Raw genomic sequence first — 23,116 nt, 5'->3', positions numbered from 1 at the left:
TGAACAAGCTTTTTTTCTGTAGGCTAGGGTAGCTATCTAATTAATATGTGCACCTGATCCGATCATTGCAGTGAAAGTCTGTACGGAAAGGGGAGTCTGACTATTTATCTGCTTTGGCCTCTTCTTATATGCCTCATTCCAACCCTTTCTCTTTGTCTTTCTCTTTCTTCTCCATCTTCCTTACGCTCACTGCATCTTGGTCAACTTGAGGATACAATTTTTGGCTGCTTGGCCCAGGGTCACACCTGTTAATTACAAATGGCCCTGATACTGGGACTCTGCTTTTTGTGGTTTTAGCCTAGTGATAGAAACTACCTGGCAACTACTGCCGGCATAACCTGTAAGTGAAATTAAACCTAGAATTTTGGAGCTAAATGAACCCATGGAAGCTCCCTGGTCAAATTTCTTCATTTAATACACCCATTTAATATGTCAAGGAAGAAGTCAGGAGAGCAAATGACCCTGTAACAGTGATGGTTAGATATTTAGCTTTTCAGTTAAGGCTAGAATATGTACTAGAATACAACCACACCGCCATATGGCCTCTCTCTGTTGACTCATTTTATTGTATTTTTATGGCATTTTTTTTCTTTGCAGATTTCACTTGTTCCATGAAGATCACTTGGTACGTTTTAGTTCTAGTCGTTTTTATATTTTTGCTCATCCTCACTATCCACAAAATACTTGAAAGCCACAGAAGAGTGTGGAAGTGGCAGAGTAAGTATCGAGGAGTAAATCTGTTGTCTGGCACAATTCATTTAGGGTCTCATCTATAGATTTACGTTCTTGAAAAAAAATTTTTTTTAAGGCTTATTTTTGAGAGAGAGAGACAGAGTTCTAGTGGCGGAGGGGCAGAGAAAGAGGGAGACACAGAATCCGAAGCAGGCTCCAGGCCCTGAGCTGGCAGCACAGAGCCCGACGTGGGGCTCGAACTCATGAACCGCGAGATCGTGACCTGAGCTGAAGTCAGACTCCTAACTGACTGAGCCACACGGGTGCCCCTAGATGTACATTCCTTTTAAAGTTCAGTTTGCCATTTATTGAGCACCCACTGCGTGTCAGTGGCAGTTCTAGGTTACCCAAGGAGAAGAAGCATAAGTGAGACACAGTGTCAGCATTCAAGACGCTTCATGTATCTTTCTCTACTCAGACAAGAGAATAGAGGGGAGGCGAAGCTAGGCAGGAGTTCAAAAGGGCTGGAGGTGGAGCAGAGGCTCAGTGGAAGTGAATGCAGAAGAGAGGTAGAAGGGTAGGGAGTGAGGATAAAGAATTTCAGAATTGGAGATCTTGAGCAGAGTGGCTCTAGGTGATGAGTGTGTGAGTCATTCTTTCATAAGTAGAAGGGTGTCAGTAGATTTTTGGCTGGGCAAAGCTAAAATGTGTGATTGGAAATCAGGCAATAGGGATGATATTAAAAATATTTAATTTGGGGTGCCTGGGTGGCTCATTCAGTTAAGTAGCTGATTCTTGGTTTTGGCTCAGGTCATGATGTCATGGTTGTGAGTTCAAGCCCCACATCAGGCCCTGTGCTGGGTGTGGAGCTTGCTTGGGATTCTCTCTCCTCACCCAGGGCCCCTCCCCTACCCGCTTACACACACACACTTTCTCTCTCTCTCAAAAAAAAAAAAATTTAGTATGACTCAGGCATCCATCTATCAGGATGGACATTGACTGTAAACTGCTCAGGTAGCCCTAATGGTGTGAACTCACACATATATTAACCCTTTGGGTGTTTACCCATGCGTATACTGGCTCTTCTACTGTGTACCTGTGCATACAATGACACTTCCGGGGTATGTCTATGCCTTTACTGGCTGAATATCACGCCTGAGCGATAGTTTACAATATGAGTAGATGGTCACTTAAAGACAGTCTAAAATGTATCCTTAAGAGAAGAGGCTTTGGAGATAGGTAGACAGAATAGAATGTTAGTACTATCACTCATCAGTTATGTGACTTTGAGCAAGGTATTTACTAGATCTAAATGTCCCCTTTTTCCCCTCTGTAAAACAAGAATAATCACCATTACCCCACAGGTAAGGATTGCGTTAAAGAGGTTCTAGAAGAAGTTTATCACAGTGTCTAGTGCATAGTAGTTCTCAATAAGGGAGAGTAGTATTGGGATGGTTGGAGTATTTCCTAAGACTCTTTTTTTAAATTCTTTTAAAGTCTATTTATATATTTTGAGGGGGAGAGAGAGAGAGAGAGAGGGAGGGAGAGAGGGAGGGAGAGAGAGAATGAGTGGAGGAAGGGAAGAGAGAGAGGGAGAAAGAATCCCAGGCAGGCTTCACGTTGTCAGTGCAGAGCCCAACACTTGAACTCACAAACCGTGAGATAATGATCTGAGCCGAAACCAACAGTCAGCTGCTTAACCAAACAAGCCACCCAGGCGCCCAAGACTCTTAAATTCTTTGCCAGGCAAGGCTGTGCTGGGCATCTCAGTAGGCAGAACAAATGGTTGCCCCTAGGTTGGGGTGCAGGTACCGTTAACTCTTAAGGCTATGTATTTGTTGCAGGTATTTCTGAAAGCAGTTTCATATCAAGTCTTACCATTGATACTGTAGTATATAAGGCTAATATATAATAATATCATCAACATTGTGTATTTGTAGAATAACCATTTTCAGAGCATTTTCAGAAGCTTTTTTTTTTTACTAGCTTCTCAAAGTATGTAAACAGGGTATGTACTATTATTTTCATTTATAGATGAAGAAAACCCTGAGCCTCAGAGAGATTAAATGGTTTTTCCAAAGTTATACAGCTAATAAAATATCAGAATTAATACCTAGGGTTTTCCTAGTTGTTATTGTTTTTTTTTTCTTTTTTGAGAGAGAGAGTGCACGCACACATGTGGGAGAGGGGCAGAGGGAAAAAGAGAAAAAGAATCTTAAGCAGGCTTCCATGCCCAGCGTGGAACCTGATGTGGGGCTTGATCTCAAGATTGTGAGATCACGACCTGGGGCAAAATCGAGGGTCAGAAGCTTAATCAACTGAGCCAACCAGGCACCCCAGAGGTCTTTCTGGTTTTAAAGATATTATTTTAAGTGAACATGTTATTTGCAAATAGTGCATGGTTTTGAGTTTCTTGATCTGCTTTTCCATATAATTGCATATCAGGAAAGAGAGATAGTAGTAGCTAGGTAGAGAAAATGTCTAGAAAGAAACCAATAGTGGGGAGTGAAAATCTTATGAACATCTACACAAATGACAGGCTTAGTGACTTTTGAAGGCTTGTCTTACAAATCCAAGCATGTAAAGTAATGAAAAAATATCACACCATTTAGGACATTAAATATGCATTAAAGGGGCGCCTGGGTGGCTCAGTCAAACGTCTGGCTCTGGATTTCGGCGCAGGTCATAATCTCATGGTTCCTGAGTTCAAGCCCCACGTCGGGCTCTGCACTGATGACATGGGGCCTGTTCGGGATTCTCTCTGTTTCCTTCTCTCTCTGTGCTCTCTCTCTCTCAAAATAAATAGACATTAAAAAGTCAATATGCATTAAATATTCTGTACATATCTATGTATATATAATAATGTAAGGAATAATAACATCCTATACATGACAGCTGGTGCTTTTCCTTAGAGGAGACGGCATGATGGCATTTATGGTAGTGGAGAAACCGCTTGCTTTAGAAAGAACCTGTATTTGCTCATGGAAAAGAACTTAATAAGGAAAGCTCTTAATGTCTCGTGGCTCCCGACCCTGTTGTGAATGGCCCATTTTCCTTGGTAATCCTTTGAGTCAACATGGGGAATATATATTAAGAATGTGGTTGTTTATCACTTAAATATTTAATTTCTGTTCTTGGAATAGGTCATAAATACGAACGTACATTTGTTCTCTTAAAAGGAAAGGATTCTGAGAAACTGCGAACACTGAACGTGCGGGTCATTTCAGGTGAGTTCTATGATGTGCAGACAGAGCATGGCTTTGAAAATCCCAGTGCTTCACTATTCCACTGTAGACCCAAGATCGAATGATCTGAGCTCATTTAGATTGGCCTTGTATCTGGAAAAAAGGAGCTGTGGGCAAATGAAATCTAGTTTAATATGTCTTACTATCAGGGGACAGTCATGATCAAAACTAGCTCCTTAAATAATGGAAAGTTTGCCTAATTGGCAAGAAGAAATTCATGTGAGTAGGCAGAGGAGAGAAAGCAATAAGGAATCAGCTTCAGATTTATTTTTAAATGAGACAAGATACTATTATTCCTCAGAATTGCAAGGAGTAATTGCAGAGTGGGCATGGCTTTTGCTAGGGCTTTCACTTAGCAAAGGGTGTCATTGTGTAAAGAGAACTTCTAATAGCCCCAATTAAAAAGTCCCCTGTCCTCTCCCGAGAAACAGAAATGGAATAAGGGAACCCTAATTAGAGCGGCTAAGGGAGCTGTTAGCACAGACGCTGTGGTTCGATCTCCTAATTGTGAAGCCTCCTTCTGAATTCAAGCTGTCAAGTCATATTAAAAAGAAAGAGAGGGAGAATGTGAGATGAGCAAAGTCCTCTCCTTCATCAGGGAGACGTCCTGTCCTCGACTCTTGGAAAACCACAGAATCATGAGTGATATTTCTACAGCTCCTGGCGTATTAGCCAGTGAGCCGGCTGCCTCATACTTTGTGAGAAGTCAGATAAGGGGAAGCTTCAAGTCTGGTGTACAAACGGTTTTCAAAAATGAAAGGAAACTGAACAAAGCCTCAGGCCCCCGCTGCAACTGCATCGCAGCCACATGCAGATCTGTGCCCAGCATTTTCTGGGAACTGTGCTCCCGAGACTTTTCTTATCTACTTAGATTAGCATGTACTTGGACCCCTAGCTTGAGGGAAACTTGGAATGAATGCACCCAAAGAACTCAATTAAAAAAAAAAAATGCAGACTCTCTTCTCGGTGTGAGCAGTAAAATACTAACCTATGGCTAATAATAAGCAGTTAGCTTAGTGATCATTTGATACTAACCAAATGTGGGTCAGTGTGGTTTGAGCGGTCAGTGACAATTTTGTTGGATTAATGAAATTAAAATCATAAGGTTGTTTCAGATGCCAAAATTCATTTTTATAGGGAAGAAATGGTATTTCCCCTGTTCTTCCTCTTAGGCGGTTCCCAGGCCTGACATTCATATACCAGGAATGTTTTAACCCAGTTCTGCGGAGCTTGTCAGGGGCCTTAGGAATCCTGGTTCTCACTCTTTTCAAGTCATAATTTTGAGCCGTGCAGTTTTGTCTGAGAAAAAGTCAATAGTCCCCCTGCCAACTCATATAATCAGGGGAATCACAAATTTAAAGTACTAGCTAACCACAAGACTAACCTCACAAGTTGTATTTATGAGCCTTTGATTTCCATTCACCAGAGGAAACTGTCTCCGGCATCCGTTCCCTTTAATAGCTCTCATTAAAAATCCTCTAGCTTTATGACCAGGTATATAATATTAATGTTTAGAGCGAGCCAGGGGGTGAAGGCCTTTTAAAAAAAAAAAAAAATCAAGAGTCCTTTTGAGGCTTAGCATCTTAAGGGCTGTTGGGGGAGTGGGGGAGGAGAAGCAGATTCTTTCTTGTTATTTATAATCCTTTAGCCTAAATGCAATTTTTCCTCTCCTATTATAAGTTGCTCTTTCTGAGAGAGAAATGGAAAGGAAATAATGTCTCCCTTGAGTGCCGTTTTTAAGGCCTCTCTTTGTAATGATGGATTATAGGCAGCAGTGAGAATGCAAGGAAAAAATGTGCCAGCATGGTTCTCTGGAGAAGCAGTAACATGAGTAAAAAAAAAAACAAAAAAACAAAAAAAAAACCAGATTATTCAAAGGGAGCAGAGACTACAGTCACATTTGGCAGAGCGGCTTGCTGTCGTGAATGCCTCTCCAGTTGTTCACGTAGTACAAAGTAAGCGTTGTTACACATGTACACACAGAGATAGATAGGCTCACACCCTCAAAAGGATGAGAGAGAAACAGAGAGAGTACCCAGCCCCTGGCATTGCACAGTGCCCGACCCGCTCTGGAGCAAACACTGGGAGAGTAAGCATATCTCATTGCTGTAGAAAGCGATGGCACGCAGAATCAAATCCTAAGCTTTTATGTGTCTCTAATATTTTCTTCCTGGCTTTGAGAAACGGGGTGGCTTAGGTTGCCTGTCTTGACATCAATCTACTTCCCATGTTATTCAGTGGATTGTTATCTTCACACAGGTGATGACTCTCTTATTCAGCTTCGGATCCTTGTCCCTGACATAATATCTGGCACGTAGTTTGTGCACAATAAAAGCTTATTAAATCACAGAAACCCTGAGGGGAAATGAGTATGAAGTAGAAAGAGCAGATGAGCAAGAAATGAATCTTGGGGTTTGGGAAAGGTGAAGACAAAGTGAGAGTGATCAGAGGGCACATAATTCTACTTCATTAAAGAACATATAACTCATTCTGCAGCATTGCTAAGGATATCAAGGAATAATGAAATACATTGACCTTCTTGAAGAAGAAATTTTGAGAACTATACAAAAGCAACTTTGAAATGTATCCCTAAAACAGTGTTTAAAGGGTTGATCACTGTCGGCAGACCAAAGTCAGGGGCAGGAGCAGTGGCCTAGGACCTGAATCATCAGAGGCAAACAATAGCAATCAACTTGGCTGGGTTGCCAGAAAGGAAACATATTGGAAAACCAGTAGGTAACCCCTAGAAACAACAGACGTGTTAGGCACTCAGAGGTTGCAAAATAGACAAGAGTTAAGGGAGGCCAGGCAGCCAAAAATACAGCCAAAGTCACAGTGGGAGTGGCCTGGTGAGCATGTCTCTGATCGGATCACTACCACTGAACACTCCCTCCGAGCTTCCAGAGCTACCCTTTGACCATTTCAGCTTTGTATCAAAGCCCCAAGGAGGGTTATCTGGTTGAATGAGCGCAAGCCACAGATTGGTACCCTGGAGCCAGGAAGCAGCAATATCTGCCCTCTGGCCTCCTGCGTCTTTGAGAGCACCCCTGAGATGTCCACATGTTGGATAGCCGATAACTAAATATCTATGACACCAGGTTTCTAGGACTAGAGCTTCTACTCACTCCTGCTGCATAGGCCAGTGAGGTGGCCTATGTCATCTCCCCCTCTGTGGCCATCGAAAATGGTGAAATCTTGGGGTACCTGGGTGGCTCAGTCAGTTGAGGGTCCAATCCGGCTCAGGTCATGATCTCATGGTTCGTGGGATTGAGCCCCGTGTCTGATGCTGAGCTGACAGTACAGAGCCTGCTTGGGATTCTCTCCCCCTGCCAAATAAATAAATAAACATAAAAAAAAAAAAAAGAATATGGAGGAATCTTTAAAACTTGAAATTCTTCACCTTCAAATATTCAACCCAAATCTACTGAATACCGACTAAGGGGCATGTGTTATGCTAAGCATTGATGGGACAGGGGCACAGACCAGCAGTCTCTGCTGTCACAGAGCTGACAGCACAGTTAAGGAAATTCTACCCCTCGGTGCCTTAGGAGAAGGGAAACCCAATTCAACTATAAACATTTATCAGGCAACTTTCACAGACATCATTGTATTTCATTTCACAACAATGTCGCTTTTTTTCCTGATGAGAAAAACTGAAATTAAGAGAGTTTATGTAACTGACTTACAGGCAGTTCCTAGCAGAGTGAGGGTTCAAACTCAATTTTGTCCAGCGGCCTGTCTGGCTCACCACTTACTGACTATGGTGAACTGAGGAGTTGACTCCTGCTGGGTCAAGCCACAGATCACAACTCTCCTTGCGTTTTTATATTTAACACTGGAGACCGAGATGAAACATTTTCTCTACCCTGTATAAGGTTGTAGGAGCTTGTGTGTGACAGTGTGAGTCTCCCTCAAAGTAACATTTCAGCGTTAGTGATATGTTTTTTGCAGTTAATGTGAGTGGGTTCTTAGGGACCATGAAGGAAAGAAAATGGAATTTTACTGTGAAAGAGAATTACTAAATGCCAAAAGTAAGTGGATGACCCAGTAATTTGTATTACCCACAAATAAAACGAATGGCAATGTAAAATTACAATTTGCAACATGTTTATGGGCAGCATAATAAAGACTAAGCAGCTTTCGATTTCCAGCAGAAAAGAAGATAAATTACTCGTGCCAGATGTCCAACAACCAAGCAAAGTAACATGGAAATTTAATTTTTACTTGCTTAACTGTAGCATTTACGACTCCTAAACTACGGGTTTGGGTTCATAAAACAGTAAAGGTTGCAGCCATCTGGTGGGTTACAGAGTAGATCAGAATGCAGAAGATGACTCTACATGCAGAAAGAATTTCTTAAGTGTGAGGAATCTATAGGCAGAATAGGATGATTTATCTATTCATCCACTGAATGCCTTTATGTGATAGCCTTTTGTGCTAGGCCTGGAAGAACTGAAGATAAAACACATGCAGATAAACATCTCCATCTTCGCACAAACTTTCCCTGCCTGAACTAGCCACTCCCTGCAGACCTCACCTCCTCCCACTGGCCCTTCCCATCTTGGCTCAGCTAACACTTCCCCAAGGAAGTCATATTGGACCTTGTAGACCAGGGCAATTCCGTATATCACACATCCTCGTAACGCCACAAATCTCGCTTTGTGGCAATGATCACTATTGTTATTTTATATATTTGTGTTATTGTTTGATTGATGTGGCTCCCATGAGCCAGTTAGCTCCCTGAGGTCAGGGACTCGACCTGATAATATTCATCACAGCATCCCCAGCTTACCCTGTAGGTACCCAATACATATTTGTTAAATAAATACAACTCTACATTGGCTATGTTGAAAGAATGGCTGCAGCTGTCTTACAAAGACCTTTCAAAACCCTTTTCCCCCTAAATTATAACTTTTAAACACTTCATCAGTTTCATTCCTTGGAGTGTGAACAAACTGGCAAGTGAGACAATGGCTCAGAGTACTGGCAGCTGTCTGTTCTCTTCAGTTGTTAATTCTAGGTAATTTTGCAGTCGTGTATTTTCCCCGTCCTCATTTGATTTTCACACTGGCCAGATTTGGAACAGCTGAGTGGTTTTAGGATCACTGTTAACAATAACAGATGGAGATTTGAACACAGTAGAGAGTTGGCTCCTTGAATAATGGAAATCTATTTTAAGCTACCATAATTGGTTCTATTAGCCCTAAAAAGCAACTAGCTATCTTGGGCTTGCACAAAAGTGCCAATGTTTTTTATGTGATGAAAAGGTCAGAAGGGTGCATAGCGGTGCTGAAGTTCTGCATTCCTAGGGCAATAAGAAGAAATAGGACTGGAAGGTTTTCTCAGAGCCAGATTAGAGAACTGAATAAGAATCACCAAACCATCGGAGAACTTCTGCATCCATCTCGACTACAGTGATCTGTGAAGATTAACTTGCATTCCTTCATTTCTGGAGAAGCTCCTATAAGGAAAGCAAGTACTTTGTGGATAACAGTTTAGACATTATTGCCATTGTCTCCACGGAGTCATGGCCGAATCTCCCAAAGTACAAGGAGGGGAAGGACGCCCCGAGGTCACCATTTCCAGGGTTAGCCATCCGTAGCCCACCCCTGCTGAGCAAAATGTGGTCCTATTAAATTCCAAGCCCTCTCAAGTGGGCTTGTAAAAATATTCTGCTTTGCACTTGGTAGTGCTTTCTATTTTTCAAAGTACATCAGAATACATCGTTATTACCTCCTTTACCCTTACCTTGAGTTTCTTCCTTTTAGCGTCAAGGCAACCACACTGGCTTTGATGAAGTCACGAGGAAGTTCAGGTGTGAGTACCCACTGCCAGCTGAGGCTGCATGCCTGCTCCACCCACAAGGCAACCCAGGTGCCTCACGTTGGTGACTTTACCTGGTCCAGAGCCTTTCTTCAGGCCTGAAGGCTCAGCCTCCTGCAGTGGTGGCTCACCAAAAAAGATCCATTATGTAATCCAGCTCACAAAACAGGTTTATAAGAAGGCCAACGTATTGATTCACAATGAGTATTACAACCGAGAGAAAATACGGACCCAAACACTTCTGACAGCTAACACGTGTGCCCTCTCTCCTCAGACAAAACCATGCTGGGAGTCAAATCACGGCCAAGGCTTGCTTGGTAGGTCTTAAAGCAGATTCCTTTGCCAACACAGCTTGAAAGGCCTTCTTCCCCATTTTAGGGATAGCTTGATGGCTCAGCACTTTTAACATTTAATAGGCTTTGACCTGGGAATGATTGCTGAAGATAATGCTTCTGTTGTGGTTATGAGTTGATTTTATAGGCTAACTCTCAGAGGACAATCTTATTTTCCTTATCTCCAAGTTCCTAGGAGGCACCCCAGAATTGACTTCTTGTACAGCTCGTACCCATGCACTTTCATTAAGAAAAATGAGGCACAAAGAAGTTAGATGACATTCTTTCAGTCATTCGACACATATTTTTACCTATTATGTGTCATACTGCAAGGTTGGTTCTGGGGAATATAACTGCATTAAATACAGTCTTTGCACACAAGGAGACAGACAAATAAGCAATTACAACCAAATTGGATAAATTCACTATCGGGGAAATAGATGTCACAGAATCATATATGGTACAGGATACCTAGTCCTGTTTACTATTCCTCGTTTTGTTTTGGTTTTAGCTATTTTGTCTTTCCAATTTCATAACCAAGGATAGCTGAACCGGTAGCTTTGGAAATATGAATATAAAAAATCGATGGGACAAATTCTCTAAGCAGCGAAGAGATCGTGGCTAGGATGAGGAAGTTTTAGAGGTACCTTCACTGTGGGAGAAGTACCTTGTCTTTGACATGAAAATCATCAGGAACAAAGAGAAGAAAACACCTTGCAAGTTTCTGTTACTCAGTGGGAATCAAATATTACTTTGGAAGGATGAATTGAAGTTACAAACCAGATGTCATAGATGTAAAGCACTTCTGAAAAGTGATAGAAATCTAAAAAAAAAAAAAGAAGAAGAAGAAAAAGAAAAATATCAGAGACAATGTGGACATTGTCATGGCCAGTGTGATGAAGGTTTATTCAAGAACACAAGGCATGGAGTTTTATTTTTAATCAAAGTTTCTACCACTGGAAATCCATTTTGTTCACTAGATTCAGGAAGGCCAAAACCCATTCTGAGGTTCCTGAAAAAAGTCAAAGAAATGTTTGGTTCAGACTTTTGACAAATTCATGAATAGACTTCTGTGAAGTTTTAAGATATTCCTGACTGCTTCTGCTGCCTTAACTAGTGTTAGTGAATTAATTTTGTTTGAAAGAAACTCTATTTCCCAGTGTAGAACTAGAAAAATATCCCACCCATCTTAGCTATTCTGAAGAAGGCATCAAAATGACATATATTCTACCTTTTTGCCTTTTTATCAATTTTTCAGAAGTTTTCCTATTAGCATATAAGTTACATGTCCTTGGGTACTAGGAGAAACAGAATATAATGTACCACTAGAGAGTTATTTGCAACTAGCTATCATTTTGACAGATAATAGCATTCTGTAGTAAATTACGGTTACACCATATTATACAACATCAGCAAACCAAATGAATCAGCAAATGATGAATAGTTTGGCTTTCTAACCAAAAGAGCTCTGTTAATTTTCTTTGGTAATTAATTTCATGAATAGGTTCTTTTGATATTTTAACTTAAAAAATTTTTTTTTCAACGTTTATTTATTTTTGGGACAGAGAGAGACAGAGCATGAACAGGGGAGGGGCAGAGAGAGAGGGAGACACAGAATCGGAAACAGTCTCCAGGCTCTGAGCCATCAGCCCAGAGCCTGACGTGGGGCTCGAACTCACGGACCGCGAGATCGTGACCTGGCTGAAGTCGGACGCTTAACCGACTGCGCCACCCAGGCGCCCCGATATTTTAACTTTAAAAAGAACTGTCTCCAAATCTCAACTTCTGAATAGTATCAGATGCTTTGTCAAAGATTGTCTAAGCAATTATCTGCATGGCAAGTTCATTCTGAAGTCTTAATGTGCATCAGAATTAATTTGGATGTCTGTAAAATTTCAGGCTCCTGGACCATTTTGAAGGGAGATTGTAATTCAGTAGATTTGGGACAGAGTTCTATTAACTGCATTTTATTTAAAAAAAAAAAAAAAGCTGTGGGCACAGCTTTTTTTTAAGTTTATTTATTTATTTTGATGTGGGGCTCAAACTCATGACCTGACCTGAGCTGAAACCAAGAGTCAGATGCTCAACCAACTGAGCCACCCAGGTGCCCCTAGAACCTTCATTTTATTTTATTTATTTACATTTTATTTATTTTTGAGAGAGAGAGACACACACAGCACAAGTGGGGGACGGGCAGAGAGAGAGGGAGACACAAAATCTGAAGCAGGCTCCAAGTTGTCAGCGCAGAGTCCGACGCGGGTCTCAAACTCACAAACCGTGAGATCATGACCTGAGCCGAAGCTGGACGCTCAACCAACTGAGCCACCGAGGTGTCCCTAGAACCTTCATTTTAAATCCAGGTTCTGGTAATTTTCAGGCCAAGGTTCTGTTGATCATTTTACTAATTTTCTCTTGTTGTGTGACAAATTACCACAAGTTTAGTGGCTTAAAACAACACACCTTTATTATTTCATTTTCTGTGGGTCAGAAATGTGGGCACAGCTTTGCTGGATCTCGGGGTCTGAAGGCTAAAATCAAGATGAGAGCTGGCCTGTATTGTCATCTGGAGTCTCTACTTCTAAGCTCATTTAGGTTGTTGGCAGAAGTCATTTTTTGAGGGTTTTTTTGTTTTGTTTTGTTTTGTTTTGCTTTGCTTTGCTTTGCGGTTGTTTACTAATGCCTCTGGCTTCTTACTGGCTGTTTACCAGAAGCTGCTTCAGGACCTAGAGGCCACCTGCAGTCTTCTGCTACCTGACCCTTTCCATAGTTCAGCATGGTGGTTTTCTTCTTTAAGCCTCACAAGAGATCCTCTCTGACCTCAGGGAAGGCCCCATCTCTTTTGCAAGGGCTTTTACTTCATTAGGTCAGCCTCACCCAGAATAGTCTCCCTTTTGAATAACTCAAAATCATCTGATTTGGAATGTTAAATACACCTGCAGAAATTTCATCTTTGCCATATAATGTAACCTACATCCCATTCATGGTCCCGCCCACACTCAAGGGAAGGGGATTAAATGGGGCATTACCCCAGGGGGTGGGAATCTCGGGGACTATCTTAGAGTTCTGCCTACCACACCCACCTCTGAGAAGCACATATTTAGAAAGACAAAAATCACAGATTCAGTGTGAGACAAATGGGGATGATAGAACTAGCCCCATAGATGTGGTTGTTCTTACTGATAATAAGGTAAAAATAAAGGATGCTAACAGGGTCAAGTGCAATGGCCCTTTGAGGAAGAGAGCAAGGAAATGAGAGTTTTGTGTCTGTCTAGGTAAAGACTGGTCTCATTTTCTCACCTTTGTCCTAACCAGTCAGGAAAGCCTTGTCACTTACCTTTTGGAAGGTTAAATATAAGAAGGAATTCTAGGGACACCTGGGTGGCTCAGTTGGTTGAACATTCAGCTCTTGATTTCAGGTATGAACCCAGGGTCATGGGATTGAGCCCCTTGTTGGGCTCTGCACTGAGTGTGGAGCCTGCTTAAGATTCTCTCTCTCCCTCTGCCCCTCTCCCCTGCTCACATGCCCTCTATCTCTCAAATAATATATATATATATATATATATATATATATGTATATGTATATATATATATATTTTTAAAAGGAGGAATTCTAACTTTGGCAGTTATTTTAGCATTGCCACAGTAATGGAAGGGTCGTTAATATCTGTTGAAATGGCTTAAAAAAGGCATCTACTCCTGTCCCTTAAAGAGTAGTTACTACTTTTTAATGTCTCTAATTAAGATCAATAATTTTCTGGAAAAATTTACAAAACCTGATACCAGAAGAAATAGAAATCTAAACAAAACAATTATCATAGAATAAATAGAAAATTTGTCAGTTATCCCTGAAAAAGTAACAGAAGGAGCAGTTCACAGGGGAATTTTTTACTGATCTCTAAAAAATAGATATTTCCAATGGTATTTAAACTGTTATTGACCATAGAAAAGAAGGATGCTTCCTAGTTCTATTTTGAAATAAACATAGTAATATTTATTATTATTATCATTATTATTATTATTTTAAAATGTTTTTTATTTTTTTAGGTTTATTTCTTTTGAGAGAGAGGGAGAGAGCACACATGGGAGGGGCAGAGAGAGAATGAAAGAGAGAGAATTCCAAGCAGGCTCTGCACTGCAGGGCTTGCCACGGGGCTTGAACTCATGAACCGTGAGATCATGACCTGAGCTGAAATCAAGAGTGGGACGCTTAACCAACTGAGCCATTAAGGCATCCCAACATTAGTAATATTTAAAACTAAGAAAGATTGTGTCTAAAATGAAATCAGTGGGCAATCTTATGTATTTCTGTGCAAAAATTCTTTTTTTTTAATATGAAATTTATTGTCAAATTGGTTTCCATACAACACCCAGTGCTCATCCCAACAGGTGCCCTCCTCAATGCCCATCACCCGCTTTCCCCTCCCTCCCACCCCCCCATCCACCCCCAGTTTATTATCAGTTTTTAAGAATCTCTTATGATTTGCCTCCCCCCCCTCTCTTTTTTCCCCCTCCCCCTCCCCCATGGTTTTCTGTTGAGTTGCTCAGGATCCACATAAGAATGAAAACATATGGTATCTGTCTTTCTCTGTCTGACTTATTTCACTTACATAACACGCTCCAGTTCCATCCACGTTGCTACAAAAGGCCATATTTCATCCTTTCTCATTTCTGTGCAAAAATTCTAAACAAATATTAGCAAAATAATCCAGTAGCTCAGTTTTAAAAAAATATATGTATATATACATACATAAACACTTCTACTATGATAAAGAGGAGCCTATTCCAAGAATACAGGAACAGTTCTCCATTAGGAGATATCTATTAATGTCACTCATAAAATTTGTTTGGTTATCTCCATACATCCTAAAAAATGCATTTGACACACAATAATGCCCATCCTTCATAAAACTTCCCAAAATAAAATAAATAAGTACTTCCTTAACATGATAAAATATATCTGTCTCAAAAACCCAGAATCATATTTACTAGGAGAACACTAAAAGCATGCCTAGCTAAAGTCAGAAATTTTCAAGAATGTCCAATATTTTCACTTTATCTACCACCATCCTCAAAGTACTGGCCAACACAATTAGGTAAGAGACAGAAATACCTGGTTAACAAATTGGAAAGGTAAAATGATCACTTTGTGTACCTGGAAAATTTAACAGATTTCTCTTAAAAACATTCTTTAAAAATAAGATTCAATAGGGATAGGGTACAAAATTAATACAAAAAAATTGATGGCATTCATATATGTAAATACAACCAGTTAGAAGATATACTGCATTCGAAACAGCCATAAAAAGATAAAATAGGAGTAAAATTAATATAAAGAAACATATAAGATCTTTCTAAAGTAAACCTCAGAAAAATGCTCCTGAGAGACATAAAAATGACTTGAACAACAACAAATGGTCTATTATATTCTCGATTTGGAAGATGAATATATAAAGATGCCAATTTTTCTTAAATCATAAACAAGGTCATTTTAATATCCTGATGAAAAATAGGCTGTCAGTAACAGCCAAGAAAAAATTGACATGGAATAAGAAAGAAGAGAAGTATCTGTTTCACCACGGTACTGGTACATAAGTAGAGAAAAATATCTAATGACAAATTAGAAAGTTTAGGACTTGAGTAAATGATAAAAGGGGCACATCTAATCAGTAGGAAAGAGAAGGACTACTGAATGAAGGGTGTTGTGACAACTGAATAATCATCTAGAGAAAAAAAAAATGTGCTTAATCCAGAGTTCACAATACTGCTAGGGTAAATTTCAAAAGCATCAATAATTTTTAAGTAAACATGAAACCATAAAAGTAATAGGAGAAACAACAGTAGAATCCATTTATAACCACAAAGTAGTGCTTTCGATCCATGGCACAAAATTCAGTTAAAAGACTGATAAATTTGACTACAAGAATGAACACAGTAAAAACCGTTAGGGAAAAGTTATTTGCAGTTCATCACATACGATAAGCAATTTTTCCTGGTAAATAAGGAAGTTCTAATAATTAATGGAGAAAAGACCATAAACCAGTAGGCAAATGAGTAAAGGATAAAAATGGACTATTTATAGAAAAGGAACTACAAATGGCTCTTAAATGTATGAAAAGTTGTTTGGCCTCATTCAGAATAAATTCTTTCAAAAGACTTTTTTTTAAAATTTTTTTTATTTTGATGTCTACTATGTGCCAATAATGTTGGCCTTCTGGGTATAGGAGACACAGCAGTGAACCAAACAAAGATCTCTGTTGAGCTTACATTCAGGTGGAAATGAAAATTAAAGCTACACTGAAATGCCATTTTAATCTACCAGATTGGTAAAAATCCTGAAGTTTGACATCACCCTCTGGGGCCAGAGGCAGTAGGCGCTCTGCACTCTTATACTTTACTAAGGTAAACCAAGAGGCTAATGTGCTACAACTGCTGTGATACGTAATTTGGCAATAACTATCAAAGTTACAAATGTACAAGCCCTTTGAGCCAGCAATTCTATTTCTAGGGATTTCTCCTATGGATTACTAATCTAGGAGAAAAATGACATATATACAATGTTTATTGCTAGTGTGTTTACAATACCAGATTAGACACAATCTGACAGGAAGGTGCTTTGATGATACATCCATACTATGGAATACCAGAAAGTTGTAAAAAAGAATGTGGAAGAATTTATGGGGAAAGATCTCTGAGATAGATCATTACATATACATACATGTGTATAGTATGCTATCATTTACATAAAGATAAAAATAACATATACACACATATGAACATATAAATCTATGTATGTGTATCTATATCATCTATCTGTCTACAAAAAAAACCTAAAATCTTTGGTTTCCTGTGGCAGAGGAAGGAAAGAAGGGAAAGAATTATGTATGTGATGTGGTAAAAAGTGGCTGTCTGTAGGAAATGGGGTAAAGAGGAAGACATTTTGCCTAATATCCCTCCCTAGTTTATAAAATTTTAATCATGTGACTGTATTCTTTATTCAGAAAATTAAATACAAAAATCAGTCTTATTAAATTTTTTTCTAATTAAAAGAGTATAATTCTGACAGATGGTTTCACAGTATTTCTATTTCGGTAACCTATACCAGTGTTTAATCATCTTCATGGATAAGAAGCCTCATATTCTTTTTTTTTTTTTTTGATGCATATGGAAATTTTAAAAAATTAAAAAAAATTTCCTTTGATAAGCATCATATTCTTGATTACACTTAAATCTTCCTTTTTGATTTGTCTTCTTAAGAAGCAGCTGCTCAAACTTCTTTTTAAATTATAGGTCACCTCATTTCCATTCATGTCCAGGGCTTTGTATAAAAAGAAGAGACATCTGTGAAGCAAAAACTACATGTATTATGTAAAACTCAAGTTTCAATATAAAAACCAGAAAAGCAAGACCCCAGATCCCAGTGGAATGAAAGAAAGACCATATGCCATGGGTCTGAAATTTCACCTCCTACCTTGAAGTCAGCTGAAGATAATATTAGAAGGACTTGATGTCACATAGTCCTAGAAAAGGAGGACAGATTAGAATTCATCTGATTTGTAACTTGGCTTCTTGCTAAAATTGTCCCTGAAATCAGAGATGTCCTTGATATTCTTCTTAGGGACCTGTTTTAACAAAATGCAAAGAAGGAAATGTTTGTAGTCAGTTTCCAACTAAAGTTTTTTTCTTTCTACTTGGCATTGAACGCTAAGAATGTTTTTCTCTACTTTGCTCCCCCTTTAACTATGCTGCAGGTCTTGTGCTCAGGAAGTGGGGGTGGGGAGGAGAAATGAAAGAAACAGAGTTGAGAGAAATGGGTTAAAGGTGTCACAGTTGTAGACAGGAAATCTAGCAAGTGATGGAAACTACCAATATCCTTGCTAGATGGAGGGTATGGTTCTCTTAGTACATTGGAAAATGTTGTATCTGTTTTTGCATTGCTATTGACTGCATACAGACCAGAACAGCTTTCCTTCTTAAAAAATAGGGACCAAGCAGAGACTGCCCTTGACTCCGGTCAAGAAAGCGCTTCCTCCAATACCAGAACTAGAAGTTACTTCCACGATGCATCTGCAAGATCAGTATACACGGTGAGTGAAGACTGGGCTTTACTGATGATTTGTCTTTATTCGTTATAAACATGAAAGATCCAAGGAGATGCAGTTTACCTCAAACTTCATTTCTATCTGGGTGTAGGAGACAGAAGGTGATGAACTTGCAAAAGTACTTCATATGAATTAGATGGCATGAAATAAAATCACTATTTTCTCCAAGGTCTAGGAAGGACCAATAAACTAATCTCTTAGTCTATTAAACAACATGTGCCCCTGAGATGTCAGCTCATCCCTTGGCTGTTTCCTAAGGTTGGGTCATATATAATTCCAGGAGGCTAATCGTTCTTTAGTCAGAACATGAGAAAAGAGAGAATGTAAATTTATAAAGCCAGACTACCCACTGATCCTCAATTACTGAAATTAAAAACTTCCCTCAATATAGGATCTGATAATAAATCTAATGTACATTGATTTTCATGTGCTTGAATCCCAAATTATGGTCAGAAGTGCCTTCGAAATGTATATACAGTAAAACCTTGGATTGTAAATAACTTGTCTGTGAGTGTTCCTCAAGACAAGCAAACATTTCTAATAAATTTTAACTTGATAAACGCTTGAAAAATGAGCAATGTCTTGTAATACAAGTAGTACATGATGCTGAACATCACGTGATTACTGAGCCAATGGTTCTTGAAATTTGCTTTGATATACAAGTGCTTTGCATTATAAACATATTTCTGGAATGCATTATGCTCACAAACCAAGGTTTCACTGTATATTTTTTAAGTAGGCTCCACATCCAGCATGGAATCCAACGCGGACTTGAACTCACGACCCTGAGATCAAGACCTGAGCTGAGATCAAGAGTCTGACGCTAAACTGACTGAGCCACCCAGGCACCCCTCTTAGAATTATTTTTCATTTATTCAACAAATATTTATTAAGTAGCTGTTATGTTAAGGCACTATTGATAGCTGTGGTAGGGGATGTAAAAATTATAACAGGGAAGAGGAAAGACACTAGCATTTATTAGTATCCTTTAATTGTCCTTGGTGGTGATAAGAATAAATGATCTAGACTTTGTTTGTTTGTTTGTTTCAGGTGTAGAATTTAGTGATTCAACACCTCCATACAACACCTGTGCTCATTATAACAAATGCACTCCTTAATCCCCATCACTTATTTCACCATCCCCAACCCCCCTCCCCCTCCCCTCTGGTAACCATGTTTGTTCTCTATAGTTAAGAGTCTGTTTCTCGGTTTCCCTCTCTTTTCTTTTTCCCCTGTGTTTGTTTGCTTTATTCCTTAAATTTCACATATGAGTGAAATCATAGGGTATTTGTCTTTCTCTACTGACTTACTTTGCTTAATATAATAAGCAAATTATTACTCTCTAGGTCCATCCATGTCATTGCAAATGGCAAGATTTCATTCTCCTTATAGTTGAGTAATAGTCCAATGTATGTGTGTGTGTGTGTGTGTGTGTGTGTGCATTACTAGATCATTTATTCTTTATGACACTTTAAGTCAAGATTCTAGCAGGAAACCAATAGTATACTCAAACTGAATCATTTGAGGTGAGTTTAATAAAGGGTCTATTAAGCCGAGATGTGGGAAAACCCAAAAAGAGAGTGCAGCACCCTAAAACTCGTTAACAGTAGGACACTGCTACTATCCCTAAGACTAAAGGGGCAAGGAACCCAGAAAGATAGGCACAGGCGCAGACACACACACACACACACACACACACACACACACACACACACACAATATATGGGGAGGGCTGCCTGATAAGGACTGTGACTTATGGCCAAGTGACACAACAGCCTGCAATTGCCCTGAAGAGAGAATAAATATCTCAGTTTGGCTGTTCTCTCTTTCCCCGATGTGCTAGTACTTACCATTGGTCAAACCCAATCAGAGCTAGAGGACAATGGAGCTGGATTGAGGTAGTTCATATAGACTGGCCTCGAGGGTAACAGTAGGGTGGGAAAGAAGTGGAGTGCAGATCTAGAGAGGCAACCGAAGGGATAGACTGTAAATGGCCCAAAATGTCAAACTGGAAAATGAATGCCAAGTATATATTTGTGTTCAGGACTAGAGAGAAGCAGGTCTTAGTGTTTGGGTCTTAGTGGAATCAGAGTCTGCTGTTGGCTTAGAAATTGCTAGGTAGACTTTAATGTAATCATGTGATTGCTTTAATGAAATATTATGCTTGATATCTCTCATCCTGGTCCTCGTTCTGGGATGTTCAACCTTTCATTTGAAGAGATCCCCTTTCATTCACTAAATACTTTTTGAGCACCTACTGTATGCCAAGAATTCTGCTGCTCATTGGCAAAGTAACATGCAGTCAGTGGAGAAATCAGATTGAGTGCCAATAACATGATACAGGTATTCATTCATAGGGGACTCAAGGAGCATAATGGAGAGACAGCTCATTCAACGGAAATGCTGCCTAGTATATAATACATGTTCAATAAGTATTTGTTGAATGAATGATTAAGTCCCAACTTCTGTGTTTCTTTAAAAGAAACTTGCGTGAACACTTACACTTTATTTTATAGAAGAGGACAATAACCCAAACATACTGTGGTGACAGAGGCTTGAGGAGACCCTAGTTTCCTGGGTCCTAGGCTGAGATGTTTGTTACCACTAGCCACACTGTCTTCCTAGGTTTATAATGGAGGCTCCATTGTCTACCACAGGATTAGAAAGAGCTCTTAATCAGTGGTATTGAGAAGATTTTTGGTGTCCTTATAAGACACAGTTTTAATAAATGGTTTAAAAATTATTCTCCACTAATTCTTTTCAGATAATAACATTCTTGCATGAATAATATTTGTCTTTTTTTCTCTTTATCTTCAGAATATCCCTCTGAATTCCTCTGGACCATTTGGACTAAACCCTTTTGAAGAATACTCATAATTTTATTTCAGGAATGAGTTAACTAGTAAATATATGGGTCCAGCTGAGAATGCACAATGGGAACAGTAGGAATGGTCACTGGCTGATGAAAACTGGCTCAAGAGCATTCATTTGGCCCACGAGATCAAAGAAACCAGAGTTTTTTCAGGAAGCCATCATGAGTCATGGAAAACAAGCTGATGACACCCATAAAAACAGCAACGGAATGCTTCCTCTCCTTGTTTATCTATCATTATACAACTACAGTGGCCTCAAGATTTTGATATTGAAAGGAACCAAAAACCAAGGTCAAGGATGAAAATCCTTTCTCTCATTAGCCCACATTGCAGATTCTGATTTGATGGGTTTTCCTATACAGAGGGATTGTTTCTATTTGGCAAATTACTTAAGAGGGCCTGGGTTGTTTGTTAATGTATTTGTTTGGATTTATAAATTTTGTCTCCTTTTGGCACTGAGGATGCTTTAAAAAATTCAAAGATACCAAAATCAAATGACTTTAAGTGAAATACTAAGTGAAACTTGAATATTGAAACATAGTAGCAAAATGTTTCTTCTGATTCTCTCAGCGTTCATATTATTTATAGCTATCACTGATGTCAAGAGTAGTTATAGTTATTAATTACAATAAGAGCACATATAGACAATTTTTAACATTGAAAAATATAAAAATACCTTTCCAGAATTCAGGTGGAATTTAATCTCCTGGCATCATTATATGGTTAAAATTGCTTTTCTGAGAAGATTTCTAGATTTTAATGGCAGGGTCAGGTTTAATATTAAGCAAACTAACAGGAATGAATGATTCAGCATACAGAGGGTTTTTTGGTATCCTCTCCCTCTCTCCCATCCCCTCTTCTCCCCTCCCCACCTCTCCCCTCCTCTCCTCTCCTTTCTTTTTCTAGATCACAAACTGAGATTCTAATCATGGCATTTAGGTTTTGAAGATTTGGAAAATGGAATTCTACTAGTCTCACTTTTTATTGTCCCTGTAAACTTGATTAACAGGTCAAGATCAGGTCTGGGACTATTCAGCAGGAGTTGAGGGATATCACACTCCTTGAGGGATAGATATTATATGATTTCTAATAGGCCAAATTATTGTTTCCTTGAACATTGCCTATTATGTTCAGACAAATGACTTGGAAATCAATGGGAACTTGGCTTACAAAAGGCATAAATTAAGCTTCAAATTCTGTTAAATTGTGGCAGCTTCCTGAAAGCTAATTTCACTTATTTATTGAAATAATAGACTTTAATAGATATTGTGAAGCATTCAAACATGTGGATGGCCTGGTGTCTGCCTGCAAAGAATCTATACTCTAGTAGAGGAGACAGGGTACACTACTCCTAGTTATAATGCTAGACACAAGGGTAAGATAGGGTAAGATAAATGTCATCTACAGGCTCCACGCTTCCTGCTGAGAATTCACAGGCCAGTAGAATCATTTCCAGCTGGGGGTAAGCAGGGTAGGCTTTTCAAGAAGGTGGCTTTAAGCAGCATTGAAGATAGCTTTTTTCTGACCTTTCTGGAGAGGTGGAATTTCCCAAGTATATACTTTCTCAGCCCTCATAACCCTTTCAATATCTGCTTTTTACAATTATTTTCATGGTTATCAATTAATGTCTACCTCCCTTTCTAGACTGATTCTGCTCACCATAATATTCCTGGAAGCTGGCATGATATTTGGCTTACAGAAAGTTCTTAGTACATATTTTTTGGATAAAGAACAATTTACTGAGCCCCTCTGTATGTCAGGCACATGCCACAGATAGTCTCACTTCTTCCTTACAATGATTCCTGGAGACAGGTGTCATTGTCCCTAAGGAACTGAGGCCTGAGAAGCTCACCAATTTGCCTGTGATCTCAGGAACAATATGTGGATTCAGTCCTAGACTGAAGTATATAAAATATGCTTTTGTACCCAGCCACTTTTGTGGCTAGTATAGCAGGATCATGATTTGAGTGGTTCTTAAGGAGGGGGGAGGAATTGACCATCAGAATCCAAACAGGGTTCCGTAAGCATGGAAGAGGAAGAAGAAGAAAACCGTCAGGTGCCTCTGTGAATGT

At 39.3% G+C, this 23,116-nt stretch overlaps 1 protein-coding gene across 6 annotated transcripts in view; it reads left to right on the top strand.

Annotated features, from left to right (window-relative positions):
- The window catches only part of TMEM156 (transmembrane protein 156), a 52,511-nt gene extending 30,906 nt beyond the window's left edge, over positions 1 to 21,605 (top strand). The window contains exons 4-8 of one of the 6 annotated variants that reach the window (XM_047092368.1): positions 598 to 717; positions 3,852 to 3,899; positions 10,015 to 10,057; positions 18,054 to 18,156; positions 20,989 to 21,605. In XM_047092368.1, coding sequence (XP_046948324.1) covers positions 598 to 717; positions 3,852 to 3,899; positions 10,015 to 10,057; positions 18,054 to 18,156; positions 20,989 to 21,048 — 374 coding nt within the window. In that variant the 3' untranslated portion in view covers positions 21,049 to 21,605. The other 5 variants (XM_047092367.1, XM_047092370.1, XM_047092369.1 and 2 more) reach the window with 5 other exon arrangements.
- Positions 21,606 to 23,116: the final 1,511 nt, after the last annotated feature.

The sequence above is a fragment of the Lynx rufus genome, unplaced genomic scaffold (assembly GCF_022079265.1).
Source record: "Lynx rufus isolate CCGP_SWC_20201006 ecotype Redwood Valley unplaced genomic scaffold, mLynRuf1.p SCAF_3, whole genome shotgun sequence".
Lineage (NCBI taxonomy): Eukaryota > Metazoa > Chordata > Mammalia > Carnivora > Felidae > Lynx > Lynx rufus.
This window is presented reverse-complemented; position numbering and strand designations above follow the sequence as displayed.